Raw genomic sequence first — 19,096 nt, forward strand, 5'->3', positions numbered from 1 at the left:
AGATGGTGCCGAAAGGCCACCTTTGAGATCCACTCTAATTGATTGCTTTCTTAGTATCAAGCTCTTCTCGTGGCCTTCTGAGAGCTTGCTCGCCAGGAGTTTTCCGGCACCTCTGCTACAGAGATAGGTGCTTGACTAGAGATTGTGGAGGACTTCAGTGTGCTCCTCTTACCACTCAGATCGTTTTGCATGTTTTTGGGATTGCAGATGCTCTGAATATTTGTGCATCTTGAGCTATTTAAGCTACTTACAATTGCTCCTGTAATGCACTGCCGACATTCCCTATCGTAATCTTAAACCTGTCTCTTGACTGCCTCAATTAATCGATTATTGTAATTTCTGTTGATGATTTGGCTCTAGCGTGCTCTAGATTGGGTTGATGATTTGGCTGTATTTGATCTAGATTGCTCCATATCTATCGCAAAGAAGGTATTCTCGTCACACTTCTACTGATGCTTTCCATGGCCCTCCAAGGTCACCGGTTTCCCTCTTTCTTTTGAAACTCCCTTGCGTGATTGCCAAGCTCCTTCCCAAACCTTCTACCTCCCACCTCGTCCGTGATCCTTCCGAGCCACTTCTGAGCTCACAGCTCTTCCTCTTTGTTCCTCTATTCCTCCCCTCCACCGTCGCGACTCCTACCCCCAGACAGAAGAGCTCCCAGCCCCTCCTCTTCCAAGGTCTTCACTCCTGTAGTAGCGATGCACACTCCTCTTGCTCGAGAACTCACGAAGCTCTCAATTCTTCAAATGGTCCTCCAGCTCACGGCCGTCACCTCACCCTTCAGAAGCCTTCACTATCCATCAGTCCGCGATCTCCTTCTCCCTCCTGGCCTGCAGTCCACGCCTCTCTACCTGCTTCCCCTGCTTTGTTCTGCCGTCGCCTTCATCAAGAAGAGCCTCTCCTTCACGTGAAGCTTCCAGACCAGATCTCCCCCCCCGTGAAGGATCCCCCTCCTACCTTCCTAATTGCCATCTTCACATACCACCCACTCACCGTCGAGACGCTTCCTTTCCTATCACGTAGCCACGTTTGAATGGATGCTTTTTTGATATGTGCCACATCATCCTAATTAGCCACCTCATGCTTTCTTTTTTTTACCCCTCTTCCACCTTGCCTAAAAAACGTTGCACCAAGACCATTGCCCACACAATTGGGGTCATATTTCACTAACACACAACCATCCTTCAACAAGGTATTTTGATGCATGCCCACTCATTTACCACACGTAAGAAAACACAATAACTTTACATTTGGTATTCAACCACCGACCCCGTCACAGATGGGTACATTGCTTTGGAGTGCATCCACCTGTTTTTCATCATCTCCCAGAAGTCCCTGTAGAAGTGTCTACCATCTCACGGAAATATCTACATCAGTGTAGAGTCCCTCATGAGGGTGTCCATAGCTCATTTCCACCACCAACTAGCTATGTACATAGCTATGCACCTGCCCATCAGCATGCGACAAGTGAAAAACATTTTTTTCATTTTTATCCACACATCTTATCCTGCCAAGACATCACACAACTGCATTGGCTATTAGCCATCTCACTTGTAGCATGAGTCTTGTTTAGATTCACATGAGCCACATCTTTTGAGGTCACTACCTCACACACAGATCTTACGGGCACAACCAGCTCATAATTTGTGATTAGGGACTTCTCAACATACCCTATTGCCTCAACCTTGTAAGCTGCAAGACTTAATCCATCACATGAATTATCAAGATCATCGAGGAGCAAACAAACATCCTTCCCTCCTGAAGAATGCTTAAACATATCAGTACACTCTTTGCTATGTATCTTGTCCTTACTGACATCTTCATTCTCTGAACAATCATGAGAAGTACATATTTTCTTGTCATTACCAACCAGACAACTCCACTGGCTATTAGCCATCACACTTGTATCATGAGTCTTGTTCAGCTTCACTCGAGCCACATCTTTTGAGGTCACTACCTCACACACAGATCTCACGGGCACAACCAGCTCATAATCTGTGATTAGGGACTTCTCAACATACCCTATTGCCTCAACCTTGTAAAGCTTTAAAACTTAATCCATCACATGAATTATCAAGATCATCCAGGAGCAAACAAACATCCTTCCCTCCTGAAGAATGCTCAAACATATCAGCACACTCTTTGCTATGCATCCTGTTCTCACTGACATCTTCATTCTCTGAACAATCATGAGAAGTTACATATTTTCTTGTCATTACCAACCACACATGCAAAATCGGCGAGGTATCATCAAGTAAAGCATCTAGCTGATCATCAACCACACTATCACTACCATCCAGCTCAACATGCATACTGGTGTTTACATTCTTTTCCAAAGAGATCAATTCTAACATATCATCCAGTGCATCATCAAGAATGCAATCCAGCTCATCATCTGAATCACCATCATCCTGTAAACACTGAATCTTAACCTCATCATACACATCAAAGTCTGCATGCACACAATCAACACTTGCTGGTCCCACCCAAACTAAGAGTTTTAACTGCAGGTCTTTTACTTTATCAGTAATAGCCACATCAGCTTCATCACTGTCACACATGATTGAGCTCTCATCTTCATTGCTAGTTTCACCTCTCTCCTCACTTGTTGAATCTGAAATCTCAGTCTCTTCAGTATGCACAATCATAGTGTCAACCACAAACTGATTGCATTCAGCCATGTACTCCTTCCAAGCCTTGTCTTCAAGTGGCTGCATATCTGTTGCAACAGGACCAGCCAGCATACGCACATCATCACACAACACTGGAGCATGATCATCATCTACCACTGCACATACAGACGTATCCTTAGCTGCCTTTAATGGGCTTTCAACCTTTTTCCCACCTGTGGCAGCAACCCCTTCACTCGGGCTCTCCTCTACCACCTCACATAGATCTGGTTGAGCAACATCCTCCTCCACATCAACTGACAAGCCTCCATTCATAATAAGTGTAATGATTTTCAGCTCCTCTACATCATTGACACTACGTGCATCTGGTTTCTTCAACAGTGAAGACAAATGACTCTCTTCCTCTGATGAGATGCTCTCTTCCTCTATCTCACTCTTTGTCTCTTCGTCTGTGACTGTCTCCTCAGGTTTCTCTTCTAATTCCAGCCTACAGCTCATATTACACTGCATGGGTACAGACATAATCTTTGGTATGGTCTCCATTCTGATCAGGCTAATTGCCTTTCCTTTTCCCTTATCCTCCCATGTCACACCACTGGTACAGAGCTGATTTAGATCTTTCACCTCTATACTGTAGTCACTTGGTCTATCATTTGTTCTGTGCTGCTCAGGATAGACATCTCCCCCTACCCTGGTTGGCTTATCACAGTGAGGACTGATATGCCCCCACTCCCCACAATTCCAGCATTAGACATTGCTGATATAACCTCTTCCTCTCCCTACACATGCTGAACTTCCTTCTCCTCCAACCATAGCTTCTCTCCTGTTATTTTGGCCTCTGCCTCTTCCTGCGGTCTCCATCCAATTGAGGCTGAGTGTTTTCATTAGCTCCACAGCTTCATGCTAATCCTTTTTTAGGGAGTCATCTTGCACAGGAACAGACCCCGGCTCTCTCTCTACATAAGCCTTTATTGCTTTTGGACTTCTAATTAGATTCTTAGGCTCCTCTTTCATGCCAAGTTGGCTCAGTCTCTTGACTAACCTCTTGCTCCTCCTCCTGTCCCACCTTGCAGAGCTCTTTCCAAACATCATTAGGACTCCTGGTTTGTGCAAACCGTGCAAGAAAGGCTGCTCTCACCAGTGTATACTCCGGATTTTGCTGCTAAGGATGAGCAGTCCTGAAGCTAGACACTTGAGTCTGCAGCCTTGCTTTTGCATCTCCCTGCAAGCAATAATTCATGATCTGAAACAAAATCTCAGGGGTTGTTCTATCTTTCATAAGTGCTGTAAATTCCATCGTTTCCAGGAACCTCACTGCATTCTCATTTGGCATCTCCCAGAACTCTGGAAAGTCTTGTGCCATCTCTCCCAGCTCTTCAACACTACAACTGACTGCACAGCTTCACACTTGTAAACTGAAGTGCACAGTCCTCCGTGGAGGCACCAAAACGTGGATGGACAAAAGCAGTAGAGCCTAATCCGCCTTCACAGCCACCCTCATCCACATTTACACATTTAAAACAAGTGAATAGCACCATCACAAGGTAACATGCATTCATTCAACATCTTTGTCTCTACACACCTTCTGATACAACTCACATTCTAGCCACATTTCCTCCAGAAGCTAGACAACCTCAGAAAGAACCCCAAGACTACACAACTCAAAACAAGTGGTCTTCAGTAGTGGACTTACCTCAATAACTCACAAGGCATTCAGTTTCATAACACATCCAATCCCTCAACTTACCAGACAACCACCCACAAAGTGACCACGGCTAGGAATCTTAATATATCTTTCCAAAATATCATCAACAAGCACTAGTAATGATGCAGCCCGTTGCTCATCTTTGCCTTCAATCTCTGAGCAATGGTGTGCTCACTCGACTCCTAGCCAGCCCATCTCTTCTTCATGCAATAATACCCACTATTGCGACTTCTTTCTTGCTCACAGCTCCCATCAAAACAATTTTACGGGCAACCAAGTAGCTCTTGACCTCCAAGCAACAATCGACACTTTCAATAAGCCCATGTATTTCCTCTTATCCCCTTTATGTGAAGATGGCCAGCAAACAGAATTTCCGTCATCATGGGCTCATGGACTCCATGAAGAGCACATGCCAACCATCTGACACTTGGTGGCATTGCAAAAAGGTATAGGAAAAGGGATTTTCGATATACTTCACACCCCCCTTTGCTCCAATTACCAGTTCATGAAACCTACAAGCCTTACGAGAACTCCGCCAATGTGAATTGCATAACAGGTCTGGTTTGCAATTCCTATGGAACATCCTGCTGATTACCTTCTGGTTCTCGGTAGTGGGGGAGATGACACTGAGCCCAAAACCGTGGTGAAAACCATGGAGACTGCTAGCCACAAGCACTTGGACACCAAGAGAGATTCGCCTCTATTGCATGGTGAGATGGCTTCCCCCTACAAATGAACTGCACACGTCTGCGCGAAGGATGGGTGGACACTTGCAGATTTATCGATTGACTCCTTGCGCATGCGCTCAGATTGCGCCAAAAGGCCACCTTTGAGATCCACTCTAATTGATTGCTTTCTTAGTATCAAGCTCTTCTCGTGGCCTTCTGAGAGCTTGCTCGCCAGGAGTTTTCCGGCACCTCTGCTACGGAGATAGGTGCTTGACTAGAGATTGTGGAGGACTTCAGTGTGATCCTCTTACCACTCAGATCGTTTTGCATGTTTTTGGGATTGCATATGCTCTGAATATCTGTGCATCTTGAGCTATTTAAGCTACTTACAATTGCTCCTGTAATGCACTGCTGACGTTCCCTATCGTAATCTTAGTCCTGTCTCTCGACTGCCTCAATTAATCGCTCACTGTAATATCTGTTGATGATTTGGCTCTAGCGTGCTCTAGACTAGGTTGATGATTTGGCTGTATTTGCTCTAGATTGCTCCATATCTATTGCAGAGAAGGTATTCTCGTCACACTTCTACTGATACTTTCCATGGCCCTCCAAGGTCACCGGTTTCCCCCTCTCTTTTGAAACTCCCTTGCGTGATTGCCAAGCTCCTTCCCAAAGCTTCTACCTTCCACCTCGTCCGTGATCCTTCCCAGCCACTTCTGAGCTCACAGCTCTTCCTCTTTGTCCCTCTATTCCTCGCCTCCACCGTCGCGACTCCTACCCTGAGATAGAAGAGCTCCCAGCCCCTCCTCTTCCAAGGTCTTCACTCCTGTAGTAGCGATGCACGCTCCTCTTGCTCGAGAACTCACGAAGCTCTCAATTCTTCAAATGGTCCTCAAGCTCACGGCCGTCATCTCACCCTTTAGAAGCCTTCACTATCCATCAGTCCGCGATCTCCTTCTCCCTCCTGGCCTGCAGTCCACGCCTCTCCACCTGCTCCCCTTGCTTCGTTCTGCCGTCGCCTTCATCAAGAAGAGCCTCTCCTTCACGTGAAGCTTCCAGACCAGATCTCCCCCCCCGTGAAGGATCCCCCTCCTACCTTCCTAGTTGCCATCTTCACATTACACCTGCTCACCGTCCAGACGCTTCCTTTCCTATCACGTAGCCACGTTTGAATGGATGCTCTTTTGATATGTGCCACATCATCCTAATTAGCCACCTCATGCTTTCTTTTTTTTACCCCTCTTCCACCTTGCCTAAAAAGCGTTGCACCAAGACCATTGCCCACACAACTGGGGTCATGTTTCACTAACACACAACCATCCTTCAACAAGGTATTTTGATGCATTCCCACTCATTTACCACACGTAAGAAAACACAATAACTTTACATTTGGTATTCAACCACCGACCCCGTCACAGATGGGTACATTGCTCTGGAGTGCATCCACCTGTTTTTCATCATCTCCCAGAAGTCCCTGTAGAAGTGTCTACCATCTCAAGGAAATATCTGCATCAGTGTAGAGTCCCTCATGAGGTGGTCCATAGCTCATTTCCACCACCAACTAGCTATGTACATAGCTATGCACCTGCCCATCAGCATGCGACAAGTTAAAAACATTTGTTTCTTTTCTATCCACACAGCGTGTCCTCCCTCTGTCAACCAGGCCACCATCCCCCAGGTGGAGTCTCTATGAAGACTCTGCAAATGTGTCATGATCCTGAGGGCTCTCATCCACATCCTTTCTGCGCTACGGTAGCTCCATAGGCAATGCGGGATAGTCTCCAGGATGCCCTCAGAGCAGCAATGGCACTGCCCCTCCACTCGCATCTGCCTCAACCACGGTTCGATGGGCAAGCCTGCATGGGCGGCTAGCGAGAAGAAGTATGAGATCTTCCTCGGTTGCAAGCTAGACCACAACCGCATCGAGAACTTGGAGCGCACATCCCGGGGCACTCTTTGAGTCACCCAATGGCTCTCCCTCGAGGGGGTCCACCTCGACGAATCCATCTGAAGCCTCCTGTCATTAGGGGCGGTGTAGGAGAAGAAGGGCACCTCATCCACCTGCTCAGCTAGGCCGCCCCTGCTGGAGGGCCAGAACCACTCTCCCAGGTCCCACTAGACCTCCCTCAGGGGTCTATCCTCCCACAGCCGAAGGCGCCATCTAGAGGCGTCCTGCTTTGAGATACCGGGAGGGTCAATGTGACACTCATTCCCCAAACGTCCTACCACTTTGATGATCTAGCAGTGTATCCCATCAAGACTCCCAACCATCTCGGGGTCCCTCTCAGTGAGTGGCTGAAGAAGGCCTCAAGGTCCTACACGGAAGAAGCCGGGGTGCGTGTTGCCGCGCTGCATCAACATCCTCAAGGGAACACCAGTACGGGAAAACTGTCCCAACCATCTGCTGTCTCTCCAAACGTGAAGTCCTTCCCACTAGGACTCTGGAATGGCTAAGTCAATCTCGCCCATCTGCTGCCCTGCCCCTTGCGGCTAGGGCGTCAAGCCTCGCCTCTGTCTGCATAGGTATTCTGCTCCAGCGGCCAAAGGACCCTGTTGGACCACTATCCCATTGTGCCCAACCAATGTGAGTCCGCTGTCCGAGCATACGGCCCTCCTGATCTCTGATTTCTAGGTGGCACATAAGGGGTTGATGCTGAAACTCCTCTCTGCATCTGGGCGGAGCATGGATGAGACCCCCTGCCAGTCTCTACCATACCCTATGACGACTCCTCATCAGGCGGGAGCCCTTCCCCGTAAGGGGGGTCTTTGAGAAGATCCATCGATGTGAAGGCTGCCAATGTCCCCTAGTGCGTGGGGTGTTCCTCAGAAGCCCTTGCTGTAAGAGGAGCTTCCAAGGCTCTGCACCTAGGGTGAGGCCGCGAACCACGAACTTGCCCAAAAGGGCCCTGCTCTGCATCTCCGGATCAATGACACCCTAGCCTTCCAGTGCGTGCGGCATGATCACTGTGTGCCAGGCTACTCGGGCCCTAGTGTTCCTCGTGCCGTTTGAACCTGCCCAAAGGAAGTTCCGTACCAACCGTCGGAGCTGCCCAATGCATCCTCTATGAAAGCACCAGTAGGAGGCAATATACCAGGCCGTGGCAAGGACTGGTTTGCCACTAAGGCACGACCTGCTAGGGAGAGTTTGGCAGAGCTCCAATAGAGAAGCTTGCGCCGAACACTCTCAAGGACCGGGGCAATCTGCTACTCTGCTGTAATGTCAATACCCACTTGGCATTCGAGGTATCTCGCTGTTTGGCCCCACGGTATCCATTTGAAGTCAAAGTCACTCCCCCAATCATGGATCTCATGTGTCTCCTCAAAGCCTGTGGAGAAACCTATAGATTTCGTCCAGTTGATCCGTGCCCTCGAGGCCTCACAGTAAATAGCAAGGGCGCCCTTGACTCTCTCCAGACTCGCTGTGGTGCCGTCAACATAGAAGGCCGTGTCGTCTACAAACTCAGAGTCAAGTAGCTCCTCCTCTTGTTTGATTGGGAGCCTCAACCCTATGAGATCGGCCACCTGTGATCTCAAATAGTAGCCCAAAGCCTTCGCCACAAACAAGAAGAGGAAGGGAGCGAGTGGGCAGCCTTGGCGGACTGAGCGAGAGAGAGGAAAGGCCTCGCCTGTGTGTCCTTCGATAAGCATATGGCTAGAGCTCCCCGCATATAGCACTGAAACTCCTCTGACCTATCTGTCGGAGAAACCCAATCTCCTCATAGTGCCCTCCAAGAAAGACCACTCCACCCTGTCGTAGGCCTTCTCAAAGTCTAAGAGAAGGATGGCCAATGGCTGTGACTCCTCCTCGGACCAATCCACTGCCTCCCAGAACGTGAAGATGTTGTCCAGGATGCTGTGCTCCTGGACAAACCCAGTCTGTGTGTCATGGATGATGTCGGCAAGATGGGGCCGTAACTGCAAACTCAAGACCTTGGCGAGGATCTTGTATACAGTATCAAGCAGAGTGATCGGCCTCCACTATCGGATGTCTGACCTATCTCACCCTTTCGGGATCAAACAAATCCACCCCCTGCTCAAAGACTAAGGGAGAAGGCCTGTGTCAAAAATCTCCTGGCAAGCTAGACAGAAAGGGGTGGAGATAATCTCGCAGAAGTTCTAGAAGAAGGCCGGAGCCAAGCCATCCTCACCCGAGCACTTCTAGGTCGGGAGAGCCTTGAGGGCTTCCTAGAGCTCCTCATTTGTGAAAGGCTCCTCAAGTCTGCTGCATAAGTCCTGTGAGACTACTGGCGGAACGTGATACCCATCGGGCCCGGGAGGAATGATAGGAGAACTCAGCCCGCCGCACCTCCGTGTCCTGAAGCTCAAGACGAGCGCTCTCGAATCTGTCACTAAGCCACTGAGATATTGGGTCCTGCTCGCTGAACCTCTTGATGGAGGCGAGGTCTCTCCTCAAAGCCCGCTCTTGCTCCTGAAGGGTCCTCCTCCGCCTAAGGGCATGAGCCTGCAGCTCCTCACTGCTCCTCTGAATCGCATTGGCCACCCATGCAGCCCAACCCTCACACGGTGCCGTCTCTGACTGCTTCCAAATCCCTGACATGACCTGTTGAATCTCCTCGTCTTGCAGGAGGTCCTCTGGAATGCGGACCCCCTTCTGGGGAAGACCTCGGCGGGGCTGATCCAAGTGAAGTACCACTGGAGAGTGGTCTGACATCGTGGTACCTGCCAGAATCCCGGTAGATCCGCCTCTGTGTAGTGCCCAGTCTCTCTAGCAATCCATTATGTCTCCTTTGTCCAAAGAAGAAGAGAAGGCTGCTAGGTGTCCTGCGGAAATCTGGCTCTCTCCACATGTCTCTGCCACTGATCATGAAAATGAACTGCTCCCAGGTGCTACGCTTTGCTACTGGCATCTCAGAGAATGAGGCTCTGCCCTGCTTGTCTTCCCCAAACTCTAGGTTGTTGAAGTCACCTCCAACAATCTTGGAGTCTACATCCGGAAGACACTGTGATAGCCTCCTCCAAAAGGCCGGGCGGTGTTGTCTACATGCTGGGGCATACACGTTCAGGATCCCGATCTTGGACTCTCCTGTCTGAACTCCCATCCAAACTGCCCGTCCTGAGCTCACCTTGATTGTAGACCTCTAGAGCCAGAGTCTGTGAGACTAAGATGCAGACCCCTCCACTCCGTTCTACCGCACGGGACCACTCCTCTGGACCTCTCCCTGGGAGAAGGTGACGTAGTCTGATGTCTGAAGCTGAAAACATGTGCTCCTGAATCATAAGGATGTCCACTGCCCACCCTACCACTGCCCTCTGCAACTCCTGCCGGAGTATCAGGTACTGCGGCTAGCTATGAACATGGTCGTGGAGCCCGTGTACATTCCAACTCACTATGGTCCAGCTCATGAGGACGAGGGAGTCGGAAACAAGGCTCTCCTGTGAGTGGGTGCCTGTCCTAGAAAGATTGCTTTGTGTGATTTTGCCGGGGGTTTAGAGGGCGAGTAGTTAGTATATGTGCATCATCGTACTAGTGTGGATACCGGCTCAATACCGATCTTCTGTGCCCACTTCATCATGAAGGAGGCTTCCACCTTGAACAGCTCCGCACACTTCTGGAGGGGCCAGAAGTGTGCCTGATCCACCTTTGCCTCCAGCCGCAATCTAATAACTCCTGTCGCCAAACCACACAACGGCTCCTCGCGCGTGAAGCTCAACTAAAAGTTCACCTCCGCACCATGGGCGTACCAAAAGTCTAGTCCATGTGGCCCCATCCACTTATCCATCATGAGTGTAATTTGATTCCCTAAAATAGCATTTAACACCTTCGGGGACCATTTCTCCAACCTTGTGGAGGCAAACAGAAATCTCCAAACGGAGTGTGTTGGAGATCCCACTGCACTGATCAAACCTCCCTTTCAGGGCTGAAGGACCATGGGCGTTACCTCCAATGGTAGAGGATAAGAGTCCGGAATCTCCAGATTTTTCCAGGGTCCTAACCTCCAGAAGTCCCGCAGTAAGGGACGCCCATGCTGGAGGTTAGGAGCCGCTGACTAGGAAGACGAGCCTCGTCCCTCAGGATCCCTCCTTGAACAGACCTGCTGCTGCAATGAGGAAGCTGAAGAGGGTGTCATCGTTCCCTTGCCAGTTGGTAGGGGTGTCGAAGCAGAAGAACCTGCTGCTGAAGTGGAGAGAGGGACGGCAGGAGAGCGAGCGGTAGGGACGCGGGGGATAGAGGGAGGGAGGTGGGTGGTGAGAGTGACTATAGGAGGGGGGCTAAGGGGGGGGGGGAGGGTGCGGGGGGAACCTTGGAGGGGGAGGGGGAAGTGAAGAGGAAGAGGGGGAGGGGGAGGAGGAGGGACAAGGACCACAGGGCCCCCCTGCTGATCAGGCTCGTCGCGGCTCCTCTGCAGCCCCCATCGGGCTAGCGTCTGCGGCTTCCGCCATCGCCGCATCTGGAGCTCCTGGGGCTCGCTGTTGCTGCTATTGCAAGGGTGGATGTGGAGGCTGAACCTCCGAAGCTAGAGGACCGTCTGGATGGGCAGTGGCCTCTGCCGCTGGAGGAGGTGGCTCCTGCTGTTCCTCCTTTGGGGCCTCTCGGTTAATCCTGTTCCTCTTTCTGCGATTGGCCCTCTGCCTATGGCGCTTGCGGGCTTGTTTGCTTGGTTTCTTTTTCTTTGTAACTTGGGTCCAGTCCCCTTCTAAGGGGGTAACCCAAGTAGTGTGAGACTCTTGCTGCTCCTGCCTGAAAGGTCGCCGGGCTCAGGCTTGCTGAATCTGTCTATTCTGCAGAGGGGGGGGGGAGGCGCAGAGGGAGGCCACGGGGGCAATTTCTGGCGAGGTGACCCGTCTGTCTGCACCGAAGACATTGGCCTAGTAACCCAAAAATCTCCACGCTCTGGCGAAGTGTGTCCCCTTAAAGGGTCTCGAGAAGGATCAACTCTGGGTGGGACTCTGGGCTTTCAACCACTAGTCTGATTCTGGGGACTCCATCATCTGCTAGAACTGAGGCGGCCGACTTTGGCGGGGACTCGAGCACTGTGCCAAAATGCTCGACCAATGGAAGGGAGGATGGCTCGATACTCCTTGGGGAGCCCTGGGAAGCGAAGTGTAACCGGGAAACGTGGAACATGGTGTGTCGTATCCATGTCCTCCACTGTGAACCCATGAAACCAAGGAAAGAGGTAAACAAGATGTGGGCCAAGGAGGATGGGGCTCTGCTCCACAAGTGTCGAGGCAGTGTCAGGGGAGCTCAGCTGGATGAGGAAAGCGCCTCGTCCATAGATTGTGACTACCTGGATGTGGTCTCCTTCTAATGCCAAGCTTGACTGGATGCACTCTTGCACCTATCTCCGTGTAGGTGTGAGGCCCACAATTCTGCCCACAAGTGCCTTGTCCTGGAGGGACTGAACTGCGTGCTGTACCTGTTGCTTGTCAGCTGGGGAAACCTTAACGGCCGTGGGATTCGAGGGTGCTGCCATAGAGCCCCTTTGGCCAGACCAAGGGTCACCACCAAGGTTTTCTTTTGCCTTAACAAGCGCAAATGCTCCCGTTGCGGGAAGGACGAAGAGAGGGGGGATAAAAGCGTCAGAGGGGGAGGCAGAGATGAGGCGGAGTGAGGGGCGGTAAGGACGGCAGAGGAAGGAGGAAGGCAAGGAGGGCGGAAGGCGGAGGAGGAGGGGGGGGGGGACAAGAAGGTGAGGAGGGAGAGAAGGAGAGGGCAAGAGGCGAAGAGGAGGCGGGAGGGTGGGGGGGGGAGGAGAGGAGGCGGCGGAGAGGGGAGGTGGTAGGGGCGGCAGGAGGCGGAGAAGGCAGAGGGGGGAGGTGGTAGGGGCAGCGGGGGAGGCGGGAGGAACAATGGGGAGGGGAGGAGGAGGGGGAGCGGAGAGGGTTGGGGGGGGCAGCGCGGGGAGACGAGGCAGGAGAGGCGGGGATGGTAGGTGAGGGGAGACGGGGAGGGGGGGGCGGAGAGATAGAGGAGGAGGTCGAGGGAGGAGGCGGCGAGGGGGAGCGATGGTGGAGGAAGCGGAGGGGGCTGCGGGAAGGAGGAGATGGCGGGAGGGGGGCAGCGGAAGTAGCTAGGTGCTCAGGAGCTCCCTCAAACTAGTAATTGTGACCTGATCATCTTTAATGGCCTTCACAGATGGCCATCTTCTGGGAGACTCACTTGCTTCCCACAGGGTGGTGGATCTAGCACAGTGGACTAGCTACTAGGCCCACTAGACTTTGTCTCACGGATACACGACTTCGCCATCCCCCCCCTCCCCCACTCGGAGCTCATCACTCATACTTGACGTTCCATATTGCCACCACCTTGCCAACCACAGGGAGAGCTCCCCCCACGCACTCAAATCCACTTTGACCGTGCTCTTGACCCAGTATACATGAGCCATCTAGCCAGGGAGCTCCCGGCTATACTTGGAGATGACATAGACCTCACCAACGCCTCCGACACCCTTGTCTTAGTGGTACAGGACGTTGCTATTATATATTTTTCCACGACCCGATCCAGGCGAGATGGGAAGATGCCTTAGAACCCTTGGTTCGACGATGAGTGTAGAGAGGCGAGAGCCCACTTCACACAACAGCAGACTTTGAATCATTTGACGCCACCTGAAGTACAAAGGATCTATCGACGACTGACGCGCCGTAAGAGATGGGCTTTCCTCACACATAGGATGGATGAGATTGTCAGATTGTTCCGAGGAGGAGACCCGACCACTGGATGGGGATTTCTATTAGAGGGGAAGCCACCTATCCCCATTTTTGACCCATATGTGTGGCACATGTACGCATGCTCCCTCTATGATGCCCAGATGCAGACACCGCTACATATGTCCTCCACGCCTAGGCCCACCACTTGTCATCTGTTCACCAAATAGAATGTATGGGCTGCACTTTGCCGTCTACACAATCGGAGAGCGCAAGACCACGAGGGCCTCTGGACTGAGCACTTTGCACATGGACAAGAGGTCCTAGCCCCAATCCTAGCAGAGATGTTCAACTGGGCTATTTGTCACGGATTTTCACCTTTTTGGAGTACCACCACTATTGTACTGATACACAAAGCCGGGGACCCTATGGAGACGGGGAACTATCAGACCCTTATGATTGGCCACACTCTGGCCAAGATTTATGGATCAGTTCTAGAGACGGAACTCAGTAGTCATACAGAGGCTCGGGGCAGCAGGCACTAGGACAGGCAGGATTCCAGAGACAACACTCTACCCTAGATCACACCTTCACTTTGAGGGCTATCGTTGAGGAGTCGAGGTCTACACATCGGAAAGTCTACACATGCTTTGTAGACTTTCGGAAGGCTTTTGACATTGTCCCACGATCCTGCATGATCAAGAGGTTACAGGAACTGTAGATTCCAGAGATACTGATATGGGGGGTGATGAGCCTATATGAGTCAGTCAGAGGCCGAGTTTGTGTCCCAGGAGGCCAATCAGATTGGGTCGAGAGTACGATTGGAGTGAAGCAGGGATGCCCCCTCTCACCGACTCTCTTCGGGCTGTACATTGATGAGATCACCTCTTTCATAGACCGCCTAGGGGGCGAAGGATATCCACTGGCCGATCTCATGATACAGATATTGCTATACATAGTCCTCATCTCATCCTCAGTAGAGGGGCTGCAGAGACACTTGGAGGCCCTAGAGGTGTTCTGTAGAGAGAGAGACCTGAGAATCAACCTTGGGAAGACCAAGGTTATGGTCTTTAACACCTCACATGCAGTAATCCAACGACTCAATTTCACTTATCGAACCGAGCCAATGGAGATAGTACAGTCATACACATATTTGGGAGCAGTCTTCACAGGATCCCTTTTCACTATGACACATGTAGCCCAGGCACGACTCACATGGGGACAGGGTGCTCTGGCTCGATGGGAGAGACAGTGTTCCAGGCACACCTCCAGGATCCACCGACGAAGTGCTGGCTTTTCGATACGCTAGTGCAATCAACTGCCATGTATGCAGCACCTTTCTGGGGATGTGATCTACCGATAGCAATGTGGAAGACATTTGAGTGGTTACAGGTGACCATGAGATCTAGGATGATTCGGAGCAAGCTCTCAGTCCTGCATGAGATAGTACAGGTAGAGTTCGCCATAACACCACTATAGATTGATGCCATCTTTCAGACAATGACTTTCATCCGTAGAGTCTAGGACTTACCCCATTGGAGACTACCGAGGCTGGCTTTGGAGTCATCCAAACAACTAGCTGAGGGTGGGGCAGACACATGGTATGCACGTATATCCATATGGTTCGCCAGACACAGGATTCAGATGGACATGCTCCCCCCATTTCAATATAGTTTTGGATGCACCCCGTGAGTTGATTCCGCGAGATGAGATTAACCATATCATACGGTTAGATCTTCTCTAGCTCCACACGTCTCGAGCTTGGGAGGGAGATCAGGAGCTCCCCACCGAGATACAATTCTATCGTGACAATTTCCTGAATGTCTCAGAGGAGGGATTCATCGTTAGACCCCTATATCTCAAGGACAGAAGAGTCTCACATGCATTGAGGATTGCCATTGGGCAGATGTGGGTTTCATCTCATCAGCTAAGGATTGAGACAGGGAGAGCAGCATGTATACCTAGAGAGTAGCGGACCTGCACGCTATGCATACTGGGAGTGGTTGAGACAGAGGAACACTTTCTTTGCACTTGCCCAGCGTACTACGAGATCGGGGTCCTCAGAGGGGACCGCCTGAGACGAGGGGTCACTCTGAACATAGTTGAGCGGTTCATAGACGAGCCACCACAGAGCCCGGTTTCGGTTTCTGAGTTTCCCATCCAGTTCCAGTTCTCAGCCTGCTTTCGATAGTAGATAGCACATGATATGATATGATATATTTTTTGTACTTGTTTTTGTTTGAGCCATTGAGCTCTTTTTATTTCAGCACAATTCTCAGCAAAGGGTCTTAGTGCGCCCTTTGCCTGAGCCCCTTGTGGCTTGTATGAGTTTTTCTCTTTGGTGTCACTTTGTCCCATAGGCCCATGAGGCCTTCTTTGGACGTTAATATATCTTTCTTTTCTCTCTCTCTCTCTCTCTCTCTCTCTCTCTCATTCATGAGGTAGTTAGGCATCGTGAGCACCTACTCCGATCTCATAGACATGAGGAGCAGGCCCCGTTGGACTCATCTCAGAGCATGATCAGTGAGTTCTTTCAGCCGGATCACACGGATGCCCGCTCTACAGGTCTTAGACATGATCGTGACCCAGAGCCAGTGACACGATAGCTCAGACAGAGGGTTGATGGATAGATTAGACTTGGGGACATTCCCTCCATGTTCAGAGGTGGGAGCTAGATCGACAGGTGCGACGGTCGCCCTCGTCAGACGCAGAGCCGTGACTAGGAGACAGCGTAGGACTGCATCCACTGGGGGGCGATATCACTCCATATCTGATTTCATGCTTTCACTCCCTCACACTTGACAAGGTGAGGGGCCAGATTGTCCTGGAGCACACTTCATTCTGTATATGACGGCAGTGGAGGATGGTTATGCTGCGGATGATGATTGTTATTGTTTGATGCGACTATGTATTTTTTGTATGAGTGTGGATGCTCGGTTAGTAGCTCCACCCCTCTAGCTGGACTTGTATAAGGTTTTTTTCACTGTCTCATAGACCCATCGGTCTTCCGAAGACTTTAATAAACTCTCTCTCTCTCTCTCTCAAGCAGTTGTACTAGAGGGTTTCTTGCTGTCCCATAGACCTTTTGGTCTCCAGTGGACGTTAATAGACTTTCTTTCTCTCTCTCTCTCTCTCTCTCTCTCTCTGTGGGACCGTCAGGGTCTGCCTGCGGTGCAGCGCGAGAGACTGGAGCTTTGCGTTGCTCTCTTGAATGGCATCCAAGTGTTGTTGCATGGGCTTAAGGTGCCCCATCACTACTTGGTGCTGAAGAGAAAGAATGGCTTTCTGCACCTACTGGGAAAGGGAAATCCGGATGGCCCAGGGTGTCAAGGGCGCTGCCATGTGATCCCCTCTGGCTAGACCAAAAATTGCATTCTGGAAATCAACCCTCTTTGTCAAAATGTTAATTTGATGACTTTGCCCTTAATCAAGCAATCAAGCCACACTATTACACAACCACTGCTCAGTCTTCAGATGCTAATGGGTTACGATTCACAACATTTTGATCTGGCAAAATCTGCATAGGAGTCCAAATTAGGTACTACAATTAGTACGCAACCACTGCTCAGTTCTCAGATGCTAATGGGTTATGATTCACAACATTTTGATTTGGCAAAATCTGCATAGGAGTCCAAATTAGGTACTACAATTAGTATGTGTGAAAGTATGAAAAACGAGCAAGGGTAAAGATATACAATCTAATGAATTGATTATCACAGTTGCATGCACTTAGTTCTCTTTTGTAGGTTTTCTCTAGTGTTTTGGAAGCTGAAATTAGGACAATCGTACTTCAGTACATGTCAAATTTTCGGTCTTAAACACTTTGTGTTGTGATGTATGCTGTCCTGTGAATCATCATCTCTCGTCTTGAGCATTTATGCATCTAATCTGAGAGCTGATACACAAGTTGTAAATTGATTTAAATTACAACTAGAGCAATTGGGGTGTTGTAAACTACTTTTGGTAGCTTCATTACAAAAGGTTTTTAAGGATAGAGCTGATTCCCATTTAGTGGTTAACGATGATCTTACTCTAGATTTCTGTCAATGATCGCTGCAATTGTTAGACACTAATGCTTGTTTTTTGGCACTTCAAAATCAAAAACCATTTCTACCGCATCCAGTAGTCAATTTTAAAATTTGACATCAGTGAAGTTCAGTTAGGGTAGCTTGTCTTTGTACTGGGCCAGTAATTCCTTTTTGGCCCACCATGTGTCATTGAGGGTTTCAAACCTAATTTAAGCCTTGATAGGCCCTTTTGACTTTTTGCCTTGGGGCACGATTTGGATATTCGTACCCTTGTAAAATGACATAGGTAACTTCCATGAATCTTCATCATGAAAGAATCTGAGGAATTTTTAATTGTTGAACTCAAATTTAGCTTTGAATACTATGACTGTTTTCTTCCAAATCTTTGATGTCATGTTGAGGACGCCCTTTCTTCTACTGCATCTTGTGAACATTGCAAGTGATGCAGTGGATATCATGCTTTGTTTGGCCTTTGGAGTTGCTACGTACATTTCATTTCCTCTCCGATTTTTTCAACTAGGTAGATGCTTATGTTGATTTTGTTGAAAGCGCATTTTAGAAGGTCTAGTATATCTTAATACCTTTTGCATGGATAGTTTTCATTCTTGATATTCGTCCCTGGTGATTGCCTTGTCAAAATGGCTGCTTTACAGGTAAAAGAGAAACACGCAGAGCTTGAAAAATTGAAGTCAACATTTGTAAAGAGAGCATCTGAATTTCTCAGAAATTACTTTTCTAGCCTGGTAGATTTCATGATCAATGATAAAACATACTTTTCTCAGGTAAATCTCTCAGAGATTAGTTTTCTAGACTGGTAGATTTCTTTGGTACATTATCAAGCCACAACTTTTGAGGATTTTTTGTGGTGGCTATTTATTCCATGAATGTTCTAAAATTATTTCTTTTTGTGATGTCAGAGGGGACAGCTTAAGAGGCCAGATCATGCAGATCTAAGATTTAAATGCCGCACATATGCTAGAATGTTGCAGCATTTAAAGGTGCCCTTACTGCATGGCACTGATCTGTGTACTGCCTAGGGAAAATCTCTTTATCATGCGATCTCATCATAAATCTTTCAAGTTGTTTTGTAGAACCTTGACAGCAGGCATCTTAACTGATGGGGTACTTTTTTTGGGGGGTAGAACCTTGACAAGAACTCGCTGATCCCATTGCGAAAGGCATACTGCCACTCACTCAATCTTCTTCTCCGCCGGGAAGTATGCCCACTACCCAAGCCTGTGACAAGATATGTTTTTAAAATCTGTTTTTGTTGGTTTTTCAACTGTGCAAATTATGAAGACGGGAGTTCCCTTCTTTGTTCAGAGGAAAGTTCAGAACTGCAATGCAGATTTGAAAGCTTTTCTTTTCATTTTAGCCAAGGAGGACATGGTTTGAATTTCGCTTATAGAGTGTTTCTTCATGTCTTGTACTGTTTGGGTTCTTTGATGTTCTTCATCA

General features: G+C 49.5%; 1 protein-coding gene across 1 annotated transcript in view; it reads left to right on the forward strand.

The window, feature by feature from the left end:
- LOC147884384 (exocyst complex component SEC3A-like) overlaps nt 1–19,096 on the forward strand; it is a 163,918-nt gene that overhangs the window by 95,214 nt on the left and 49,608 nt on the right. The window contains exons 11-13 of the mRNA XM_087398216.1: nt 18,292–18,420; nt 18,556–18,636; nt 18,781–18,855. Coding sequence (XP_087254342.1) covers nt 18,292–18,420; nt 18,556–18,636; nt 18,781–18,855 — 285 coding nt within the window. The remainder of the gene's footprint in view (nt 1–18,291; nt 18,421–18,555; nt 18,637–18,780; nt 18,856–19,096) is intronic.

The sequence above is a fragment of the Dipteris shenzhenensis genome, chromosome 27 (assembly GCF_047967505.1).
Source record: "Dipteris shenzhenensis isolate YYH24624 ecotype China chromosome 27, Dip_SZ_1.0, whole genome shotgun sequence".
NCBI lineage: Eukaryota > Viridiplantae > Streptophyta > Polypodiopsida > Gleicheniales > Dipteridaceae > Dipteris > Dipteris shenzhenensis.